The 11,325-nt window shown below is 39.3% G+C and overlaps 1 protein-coding gene and 1 long non-coding RNA gene across 3 annotated transcripts; one reads left to right on the top strand and one right to left on the bottom strand.

Annotated features, from left to right (window-relative positions):
• The first annotated feature begins 73 nt into the window (after window positions 1–73).
• LOC123870421 (kinesin-like protein KIF20B) lies at window positions 74–9,814 on the top strand. 2 transcript variants are annotated; one of them, XM_045913728.1, is made up of 15 exons: window positions 74–527; window positions 983–1,237; window positions 1,638–1,775; window positions 1,958–2,071; window positions 2,516–2,666; window positions 2,882–3,068; window positions 3,374–3,522; window positions 4,251–4,386; window positions 4,942–5,086; window positions 5,452–5,532; window positions 5,638–5,673; window positions 6,238–6,304; window positions 6,549–6,965; window positions 7,059–9,258; window positions 9,504–9,814. In XM_045913728.1, exons 1-15 carry the CDS (start codon window positions 165–167, stop codon window positions 9,643–9,645), a joined length of 4,581 nt encoding a protein of 1,526 aa, XP_045769684.1. In that variant the 5' UTR covers window positions 74–164; the 3' UTR covers window positions 9,646–9,814. The 2 variants fall into 2 exon arrangements, with proteins under 2 accessions (XP_045769684.1, XP_045769683.1); XM_045913727.1 differs by having other exon boundaries at window positions 6,549–9,258.
• On the bottom strand, window positions 9,740–11,009 carry LOC123870427. Its single transcript, XR_006797073.1, has 2 exons — window positions 9,874–11,009; window positions 9,740–9,814 (listed from the first exon to the last, which is right to left on the bottom strand). It is a non-coding gene; the product is annotated as an uncharacterized LOC123870427 (long non-coding RNA).
• Between the last annotated feature and the right edge of the window lie 316 nt (window positions 11,010–11,325).

The following is an 11,325-nucleotide window of genomic DNA, read 5'->3' as shown; positions in this document are numbered from 1 at the left end:
TAGACTAGAGCCCAGACCTCAGACCATAGACCTGCTTTTTTTTATACTGTCGTTATAAAAAAAAAAGCAGAATTCAAAATTTCGTTGATTGTTCAAGTTCGTTAAATTTTGTTTGTTCTAAAGTTGGAAATGGTCGAAAAAAATTATATTTTAAAAGTTTTATCATGTTAAGCCCAAGACCTTCATGCGAAGTAGAGGCAAAACGCGATATACCATCCTTCATAGAGGCACGTCCACCTCTAATATTAAATCCTTTTATGCGGCCCAAGCTTACTAAAGGCAAGAAACTCTTTACCGACGAAATGGACATGGAGTATTCAGAATTCGAGGAACACGAAGAGCCGGAGTTAGTGCAAATATATGTGAGATTGAAGCCGTGTAAAGCTCCTAGCATAGAAGTCCACTCGGAGCGCTCTTTGATTACATCGTTGAACACGACAACCGCTGGCCACGGAAGACGAACGCAACATAATGTACCTAAAATGTATACGTTTTCACATATATTCGGACCAGATTCCCAACAAAAGGTAAGTCTCGCATAGCATATGAAGATCTACTCGCTTTTTGTCCATATTTTGACCCTTATTATATCCATGGGTATATATATAACATATTATATATATAACATAGGTCAGTTGAGTTTGTACTCAATGGATTTGTCTCAAATAGTTGGGAGACATAGTAATCAAGGTCTGATGTGGAGTAGGAAAGTCGTCTGATAAGTTCCACATGTTGGGGGCGATTTAAATTTTTATTTACATTTATTATTACTAGAGAGTTAATAGGTACCTAGTGTAATTTGGCAACCAACCTTAATCAATTATTATCATTCAAATCCCAATTATTACTTTCTGGGTAATGCTTGGTGGAAGATGCCTATAGTGATTTTGTTTTCATCTGTTTGAATTATACAAGTTCCAATAACAATGGTACAAAGTTTCACCTCTGTCAAGTCATGTACACAAACCTTAATTGTTTCCAGGAGATATTTGAACGCGTAGTTAAGGACAACCTGAAAAAGTTACCAGATGGCAACAGTTTTACACTCTTGACATATGGTGCTTCGGGCTCAGGGAAGACGTTTACCCTGATGGGCACTGTGAAAAGCCCTGGCTTAGTACCGAGATCCCTGGAGTATGTCTTCAAACTGGTTGAGGCTCAACAACATCCTCTATATAAACCTGACGAGAAAGGTGCCTACAAATTGACCAATGCTGAACAAGATTATGAACTAAAGGTAGGGATATACTTTTCTAGCTATCAAAAATTAACAGATAAACACAGTTGTCACATTTATCCAAAAGTGTTCATGTCTGTCTGTTTGTCATCCTAGAGATGGACTTTCCAGGATAAAAAAAACTATTGGTATGCTGTGATAGCCTCATTTTCAATTCAGCTCCTAATTGGAAGTTGGTGGTTCCAATGTGTTTTTTTTTTTTTTTTGTGAAATAAAACCTAATGGGGAAATCTGCATGCCTGAGGGTTCTCCATGTACTCAAAGGTGTGTAAAGTTTGCCAAATTATCACCCCAAAAATGAAGGCATTCGGTAGTGGAGTGGTCGCTTGACTACATTGTGATTGGCTAAGGCAGTGTGATATAGCAACATAGAATTAGAGTACTGATGAAATACTTTCAGGTAGTAAGACAACTGAGGAAGCTATCAGGCAATTTGCCAGAATATCGTGACAGATACCGGCGTATGAGTGCAGGCCTTGATGGGGACCTTACGAACAGTAACATAGACCTGGCTAGTAGAAGGAGTCATTATGTATGGGTGAGTTATATCTTACTATCGTCCAAAAACAGTTAGGTATTGGGTTTTTCTGTTAAGAAATTTAAACAAAATAAGTACTGGCAAAGTTTTTTTTAAATTAGGTTCATAAAATAAAACAATAGTTACATTTTTAAGTTTACTTCATTTCATTTCCACTGTGTATATGCAACTATTTTTTGCAGGTGTCATTCATAGAAATTTACAATGAAGCCGTCTATGATTTGCTCATGGGTGACAGAAGAAACGCCGCGAAGCTTGCCATTCGAGAAGACGCCAGTGGCAATGTTTATGTTAAGGTAAGAAAGAGCACTTTTGCTGATGTGTCTATATTAGAAGTGGTTTGAGTGTTCCAAATATTTGTCCAATCTATTCTTGAACTGGTTAGCAGAGCTTGACATAATCACATCCTTGGGCAATTTATTCCATATATGAACAACTCTGTCAGTCAGAAAGTGTTTTAATGGATTGGACGATGACAGTTGATATTTTAGCTTCCTATCATGTCCCCTTAGTCTAGTAAGTATTGCTTTTTCTCAGAAACATGCTCTCAAAATTTATAATAGTTATTTAGGTATTTTGTATGTTGCAATTAGATCACCTCTTCCTCACCTGCTTTTGAAGGTGCTGAGTCCAAGCTTTGCAAGTCTTTGTTCATAGGGAAGATTTTTAGTTCCCTAGGCGACTTAATGCCTATATATGTGATGTGTCATACCAAAATATACTATCTGCTTTCCGTCCAGGGCGCGATGCAAGCCTTCGTGCGGTCGTGCGACGAGGCGTACGACGTGCTGGTGGCGGGCAAGCTCAACCTGCAGGTGGCGGCCACCGGCATCCACGCGCAGTCCTCGCGCTCGCACTGCATATTTACCATCACCATGCTGACTGACACTGGTATGTATCTACGAGCTTTCCGTCTAGGGCGCGATGCAAGCCTTCGTGCCTATATGTGTAGAGAATAATTCTAAATTGCCCCTGCGTCTATGTGAGTAGCTTGTTATATATGTGGGGGAAAATTTCAAATTGCCCCTTCCTCCATGTGACTTAGAATGCTTCTGTGGCAACTGTGAATAGCCTGCTTAGCCGTCGACATTTGTCTGTTGTCTCAGAGAACGGAATGCGCAGCGCGTGCGTACGGCTTTGTGACTTGGCGGGATGCGAGCGCGCGGCGCGCACGCGCAACACGGGCGCGCGCATGCAGGAGTCGCGCGCCATCAACGCTTCGCTGCACGTGCTCGAGCGCTGTCTGCACACCCTGCGCCGCAAGCGTACCACCGCCGTGCTTGTGCCCTACCGGTGAGTTATCATGTAATGAAATGGTCCAATTCCCCAATATGGACCTTGGTCCACTCCCCCAGTATTAAACCTGGTCCAATCCCCTAATATGGACCTTAGTCCAATCCCTCCATATGGGCCTTGGTCCAAGCCCTCAATATGGACCCTGCTCCACACCCTCAATATGGAGACTGGTCCAATCCCTCAATATAGACTCTGGTCCAATCTTCAAAAATGTACCCTGGTCCAATCGTCCAATATGGACTCTGCTCTAATCCCCCAACCATATTGTAAGGATATTACATCCAGAGGTTCCGCATTCCCAGGGAGTCGAAGCTGACCCGTATCCTGGGCGCGGGTCTGTCGGGTACTCGCGGAGAGGCCGTCAGCATGGTGGTGACACTGAACCCTTCCGCGGAGTACGCCAATGAAAATAAACACGTGCTGCAACTGGCGGCCATCGCTAAGGACATACGTGAGTTTTTATTTACATGTATTTCATCATCATTATTATCATTATCAACTGGTAAACGTCCACTGCTGGACAAAGGTCTCTTGCAGGGAATCCCACACGCTACGGTCTTGCGCTGCCTGCTTCCAGCGGCACCCTGCGACTCGTTTGGTGTCTGTCCACCTAGGGTGCGTCTTCCATCGCTGCGCTTTCCGTTGTCGCCATTCTAGCATCTTGGGACCCCAACGACTATCGGTTTTCAAACTATGTGCCCTGCCCATTGTTCTACCTTTATGCCATTCGATTCTTTGCCAAATTAAATTGACCCTAACAGTTATCTTGTTTATAGTAGCTCTTCTGAAGTGACGAATTTGAGTTTCTCCTTTCTTTACTGTAGACTTTTCATCCAATTAGTTTAATTCTGATCTCACTTAATTCGGAGTTAGCTCATATTGCGAATGGTCCAATTTGCAGATTCGCAGACCATCTGGGACTAACTGAGAATTCCAAATCGTGAATGGTCCAATTCCCGGATAGTCCAATTTGCAGACCATCTGGCACCAACCATCATATTGGTCCAACTGAGAATTCCAAATGGCGGATGGTCCAATTCGCAAATACGCTGACCATCTGGGAATTGGACCATCCACCAATTGACCTAACCGAGAATTAGGTGAGAATTGGACCACTTGGATGAAATGTTTGCCTCCAATACAATGCATGCTATAATATTGTGTTTGTTGTATGGGCAGCCATCAGCGACACACTGGTGGAGTACCCCAGCTCTACAGAGAGTAGCAGCAGAGACACCACTATAATAGGATACACCAGCTTTGAGGTCATGCAGCTCCGAGCCGAGAATGAAAGGCTGCTGTTCGAGTTGAAACAGTAAGTGTTTTTGAATTAATAGTTATTTAATTATTTTTGGACCGCCTCCCTGGCGCAGTGGTAAGCGCTCTGGTCTTATTAATCGGAGGTCCCGGGTTCGAAAACGGAAGTCGGATCTAGAGCGTAAGCTACCACACAAATAGTTCTATGACTACTTCGGAACGTATTTTTACGGACTCTGATCGGAGTGCGTATCCGCCCTTAGACGTTAAGTTTTTATTTTAGAACTAGCTGACGACCGCGACTACGTCTTCGTGCGATTTGGGTTTTTCAAAATCCCACATGTAGGAACACTCTTTGATTATCCGGAGTAAAAAGTAGCTTATGTGTTATTCCAGGGTATATAATCTATCTCCATTCCGAATTTCAGCCAAATCTGTTCAGTAGTTATTGCGTGAAAGAGTAACAAACATACACACAAACTTATGTCTTTATAATATTAGTATAATAAATATTTTTGTCCTTATTTTAAAAAATTGGCCACTTGAGTGATGCCATTATTTTCGAGATCTGTCATCTATATGTAATATCCCATATCAATGCCGTTCTCTCCAGGGCGCAGGCTCGTAACAAGGAGCTCCGGGCGTGCATGGACGAGAAGCAGGCGGCGCACGACAAGATGCTGTGGGAAGTCCTGGACGAGACCAAAGCCATGTACAGGGACCACTACGAGGCTCAAATTAAGGCGCTGCAGGACAAGGTACAACAACAAAAACACACACACACAGACAGACACTCAACTCACAAAACATTTAAAAGGTTTTAGAATAGTATAGAAACATTTTTATTCAAATAAACTTTTACGAGTACTTTTGGATTGTCAAATGCATCTACCACTGGTCCGGAATACCTTTCCTACCGAGACAGTTTACACACATAACATACACACATACAGCAGCAAACACACAGTCCCAAACACCCACACAGACATACAACAATCAAAATGTTTACATGCACAACATCAAAAACACGCACAATTTGACATTTTACATTTTTGACATTGTGCGTGTGTAAAATGACAACAGAATCGTCGCCAATATCAAACCATGTATGTGTATTTGACAGATGGACGCTATGGAAGAAGAATATGAGTGCAGGTTGCGAGAGCTCAGCCTGGACAATCCTTCCCAGAGATACCGAGACCGGGTATGTATATCATTAATTTATTACCACTACAGTACTGCCACTTATATAAGTACACCAATATACATGCGCAGAAATCTCATTTTTGAATGGGTTGATTTGTTTCAGATTGCTGAACTAAAGAAAACCATCGCAATTCTAGAGGTATATAAATTTTGTATCTATAGTAGGCATATCTGTAATAGGCATAACGCATAACTGAGAAGGTTCCTGAGGTTGAAAATTCTATAAATTTTGGAAGCCCATAATTTGAAAACTACAAATACGATAATCTTGATATTTGAATATAACGTGTTTCTTGGGTCTTTCATTAACCGTCTTAAAAAAAACAGGTTACATATTCAACATGTGTGTATGTATATCCACGATTATATCGAAGACCAATGAACCGATTTTGATCGTTTTTTCACGTTGTATTTTTTATAGTGAGTTTGTACTTTCAGAAAGGTTTTGGTATAAAACACACCTTGCACTTTTACAGGGCGGGTAACCTGAACCCTCGTAGCTTTAGTTTTAAGTTTACGCAGAGCACGTAAAGCTATTGATCCTGCGCGTGATTCCGTTCGTGTCGGATTTCCGTCCCATCGGGCTATGAGATTGAGGGAATAGAGAGTGGACCCTTGTGCTTAAATATACCTCCCCTGCAGGACTTTCTATGGAGATAAGCGTGGCCAAAATCCGTTTAAAATGATTTTGTTTTAATTTCAGAAAAAAATATTTGATCAAGAAGAAGAATTAAAGTCCTCAAAAACATGCATGAATAATAACGACGCTGGTTAGTACACTAATGGCCAATATGAATAATCAATCCTATCTGCAATCTGTGGATAAGTTACTTAGCTGTAAGTTGCTTAGAAGGGGCATGTCATGACATGGGTCATTAACAATTAACAGTTTTCACCTGTGTATGCCCTAAGCATTCTTTAACATACTCTTCAGCACTGATTAATTTTTATTAAATTATATTTTATCAAAATATATGACAAATAAATGATTATTTATTTATTTAATAATTTCAGATAAAGCTGAAGAAGAATTTACAGAATCTAATAATGAAGACGAAGATATCATATCTCTAAACGATAGTGACAACGACTGCTTAATACCAACTCTTAACCAAAAAGAAATAAAACATGTGCAAAAGATACGCGAAAGTATAACCGAGGTTTTAAAGATTTGTAAACGCGCCTCTGGTATTAAGGAGTCCTATTCAGAAGAAAGTGATGTAGAAGACCCCAAAGTGAGCGATCACGATCATGACGCATATTTGACCAGTGAAAGTTTAAATACGAGTGACACAAGCGATATTGATAATGCAGGCTTTTCAACAGTTAAAAAAGCAAGTTCGCGTTTTAATGATGTCGTAGATGGTGTAAATAATGATGTTGCGACAGTAACTAATCAGGAAATAAAAACCCCAGAAAGAAACCGACAACATAGTCGCGAAACTTACTATGCCCCAAAATCTGTTGATGATATTGCATCTGCGACTAATCAGGAAAAAGAAATCCCGGAAAGAAACCGACAACATAGTCGCGAAACTTACTGTGTTCCAAAATCTGTTGACGATATTGCAACTGTGACTAATCAAGAAAAAGAAATCCCGGAAAGAAACCGACATCATGGTCGCGAAACTTACTGTGTTCCAAAATCTGTTGATGATATTGCATCTGCGACTAATCAGGAAAAAGAAATCCCGGAAAGAAACCGACAACATAGTCGCGAAACTTACTGTGTTCCAAAATCTGTTGACGATATTGCAACTGTGACTAATCAAGAAAAAGAAATCCCGGAAAGAAACCGACATCATGGTCGCGAAACTTACTGTGTTCCAAAATCTGTTGATGATATTGCATCTGCGACTAATCAGGAAAAAGAAATCCCGGAAAGAAACCGACAACATAGTCGCGAAACTTACTGTGTTCCAAAATCTGTTGATGATATTGCAACTGTGACTAATCAGGAAAAAGAAATCCCGGAAAGAAACCGACAGCATAGTCGCGAAACTTACTGTGTTCCTACACCTGTTAATGATATTGCGACTATGTCTAATCAGGAAAAAGAAATCCCTGAAAGAAACCGACAACTTAGTCGCGAAACTTACTGTGTTCCAAAGTCGGTTGATGATGTTGTGAAAGAAACTAATCAGGAAAACGAAAGTCTAGAAAGAAAGCGACAACTTAGTCGCGAAACTTACTGTGTTCTTACGCCTGTTAATGATGTTGTGACTATGTCTAATCAAGAAAAAGAAATCCCGGAAAGAAACCAACAGCATAGTCGCGAAACTTACTGTGTTCCAATGTCTGAAGTTCTCAATACTTCCAAAGATAAGCTTCATAATGAAATTCCAAAGTCACTAAAATATGATATCGTTAAAGACATAGATGTTTCTAAACCCAATGAAAGATTAAAAAAATCACTTAACAATATGGTCGATATAGTCAAAACAGTCGAACCAAAAAAACTGTCTCATGTTACATCCAAGATTCTAGGGTTAGTAAAGCAATTAGGGGAAGGCGATAGCTCTTTACTACAATTTGAACGCTTAGAAATGGAGTCGAGTGAAATTATTGATGATGATAAAAAAATAGTTATAGAAGAATTTTACAATATTAAACCTACTAAAGAAAACAGAATATTCTTTGGCGATGATTGTCTTGATAAAAATCCAGAAACTCCTGCAACTGTTGTTAAAGCGAAAGATAAAAAGGTCTTTGAAAATCCGAATGTAGAAAAAAGCAATCTTGATAAAAATTCAAAAACAACTATTGTTCCACCTGTAGAAAAAACCTATTTTTTTGGAGAAAGTATCACAAAACAAACTGACTGTGTAAAAAAAAATATTTCTTCAAGAGCTCAGAACTCTATATATATCTTTGAAGAATTCGATTCTCCTCAGGTTAATAAACTTGAAAATACCGAATCGAGAGCCACTTTGGGTTTAACCGCAACTTTAGATCAAATTGGACTAAATATTGATTCTGTCAATGTGATTGAATCAAATGATATTAAGAATACAAATAAAGCGGTAACGTCTCAAAACGAAGCTAAAGCTGCCAACATAATAAACAGTGATCTTAAAATGATGTCCATAGATAATGCAATAGAAAAAGAAACACTGAAAATAGAAATCATAACTGCTAATGAGAATAAATTGGACGATCACCCACTTGAAATATTGAACAGTGATGAATCACAGTCCCAAGCAAATTGTACCAAAACCAATAATACAACAGTAGAATTCGAAAACATATATAAAGACATATCAGCATCACGAGCCACTGAATTCGATCTACTAATTTCCCAAGAAAGTATTGAAGAAAACCAGAATAAAACGGAGAGTGTAGAATCCTTAGATTTAAAATATAACTTACGACACAAACCATATGCAGAAAAGGCTAAAACGGAAAGGAAACGAGGTAAAAAGAAAGTTGGGGCAGAAGAAATTCTCTTAGAAAGTGTATCTAAGTGTGAGAGTTCACCGAAACCAACAAGAAGGAATCTAAGATTGCGGAGGCAAAAGACTACAGAGGAGGCAACCGACTTAGAAGATATAGGGAGGAAAGGCAAATTAGAAGATATAGGGAATCTGCAAGTTCAATTCTCTGACGTGATTATGGGTTTGCCTGCGCCGCTTACAACCTCAAAAGATATACCGTCACCAGAAAAGCTCGAGAACGAAGAAAACTCTCCCCCCAAACAAGGCATACAGAGTTGTCCGGCGAAGAGGTAATTTATATTTTTTTACTAGCTGACGCCCGTGACTTCGTCCGTGTGGATATATTGTTGGGCCGTGAAAAGCTAGCAGACATACAGACAAACAGACACACTTTCGCATTTATAATATTAGTATGGATTAGGTGTTGTTCATTTAATTTGTTTTAGTTTTGTAGCCGGGGAGATGAATTGGGCAAATAATGTCTCCCCAGGTATGTTTTAATCAATAAAGAATAACTGTCTCGTTTTAATTTCAGTATAACCCGTAGCAGAAGAAAACTATTCACTCCGCGGGCCGAGCCGCTCGACGAGAGCTTAGGAGTTGCAGCGGACAGTGACGACAAAGTGCGCGTGCCCAGGCCCTCCTACCACCGCCCCAGGGCACGGCGCAAGCTTTGAGCTGGATACGCAGAAATACGTTTGCGCAGGAAAGCGCAATCTAACGCCGACTATAGTTGAGCCATTACAAACATGCTTGCTGAGTCATAAATCATTTTTATCGGACCTCTCGCTCGCACTTACATCCCTTATGGAACTGGAACCTGATGCTCTGGTGTTGTGTGTAATACTAAACAGACATTAGAGTGACATTAATAGGGCTCCGTTTTTACCCTTTGGGTATGGAACCCTAAAAAAAGATTTGTCGATACTCGATAGTCGATAACGGGTCATTATAAAGAACGAGGGAGAGGTTAAATAATCCAAAATCGCGCCCCAGCTATCTGCGTATGAACGGCATACCTTTATCGATGAGGACTTCTGCAGCATTCTCACTACCCTATGATAGTAATGATTTATGATTCAGTTTGCACGTTTATACTATAAAACCGAACTATAAACTCAACTATACTAACTATATACTATATATAACTATAAACTCAACTATAAAACAGAATGTCAGACCTTATTGCTTGACGTTAAGATGAGAACAACAGATACTCGTGCTTTCTCTGTAAATCTCGTTCATAATTTGCGCGTGCAAAACATGACGTGCATGTTGCAGGCAACAACCAATATCGGACGGACGCGCGCTATGATTGGCTAAGATATTCGCACCATTCAAAAAAGATTTCTGCGCAGGTACATCGACGTAACTTTAAAAAGTGGTAGTACTTATTAATCGTGTTTGTTTGATTTTAAGTCGTGTTCGTTTACTTTTTTAGTGCACTATTTGCACACGCGCAATTAATAAAATTAGTTTTGCGCGTGCATCCTTATCTCTGAAAAGTGACCTTCAAGTTCATAAAATTTGTTGTGCACAAATGCGCACATGCGCACAAAAAAGCAAAAAACACTAAAATACATCAAGAAAAAAAAACTGTAGTCACACACAGACAGAAAAAGTGGACACTTTGATTTTAGTGCTCAATTGCGGTTGAATGACGGCTATAATGTCACGATCGCAATCACCTCTGATTGGTTGACGCTCGCTCACTATTGGCTACAATGCATTGTTGCAACAAGAATGCCTTAAATTCAGCAAATCACAAGAATTGCTATTGTAATAAAATAATGAATGATATGCAGGTTATCTGGGATCCACCTGCAACTTGTCTTGTAATTATTCAACAAATTATATTATGAAAGTTTGATGAATACTTACACAGTGAGCATCTTTAGCTAATGGAAATGTTTATTTTGTACCAATTTTAATCTAAAGATGACATTAAAATATATTTAATCCCATAATAATTAATGACTTATATAATAATTATGTCTTAATATAATTTGCAATTCAAATAATGTGAATAAATACTTAAATAATTAAAATTATTGTTAAATTACCCTCTTTTATTTACATTTATTTGCCACCATAAAGGTCACTATGAAGTTACAAAGTGTAATAGCCTGACCCCGGCATCTGGTCAGTTCAATTTCATATTCGATTCGGTAAGTTATCGAACGATAATTTACCGAATCGAGTGTTCTGAATCGCCAGGCTGAAAGATAAAAACTTGCTCTGGGGGCGGCACCAGTATATGCCATGTATATGGTCTATAGTCACTAAGTATACAAAAGTCCGATTAAAAATTTAAGTCTTTCGCCGTTTTATATATTGTAAACTGTTTGTTGGAAACC

The sequence above is a fragment of the Maniola jurtina genome, chromosome 12 (assembly GCF_905333055.1).
Source record: "Maniola jurtina chromosome 12, ilManJurt1.1, whole genome shotgun sequence".
Lineage (NCBI taxonomy): Eukaryota > Metazoa > Arthropoda > Insecta > Lepidoptera > Nymphalidae > Maniola > Maniola jurtina.
This window is presented reverse-complemented; position numbering and strand designations above follow the sequence as displayed.

What these genes read in the sequence shown, in the direction of transcription:
- LOC123870421 (XM_045913727.1), top strand. Translation starts at nt 165, where the DNA reads ATGTTAAGCCCAAGACCTTCATGCGAAGTAGAGGCAAAACGCGATATA. An exon ending in GGCCATCGCTAAGGACATAC is followed by an intron (nt 3,523 to 4,250) that starts GTGAGTTTTTAT and finishes TTGTATGGGCAG; the next exon opens with CCATCAGCGACACACTGGTG. An exon ending in CTGCTGTTCGAGTTGAAACA is followed by an intron (nt 4,387 to 4,941) that starts GTAAGTGTTTTT and finishes CGTTCTCTCCAG; the next exon opens with GGCGCAGGCTCGTAACAAGG.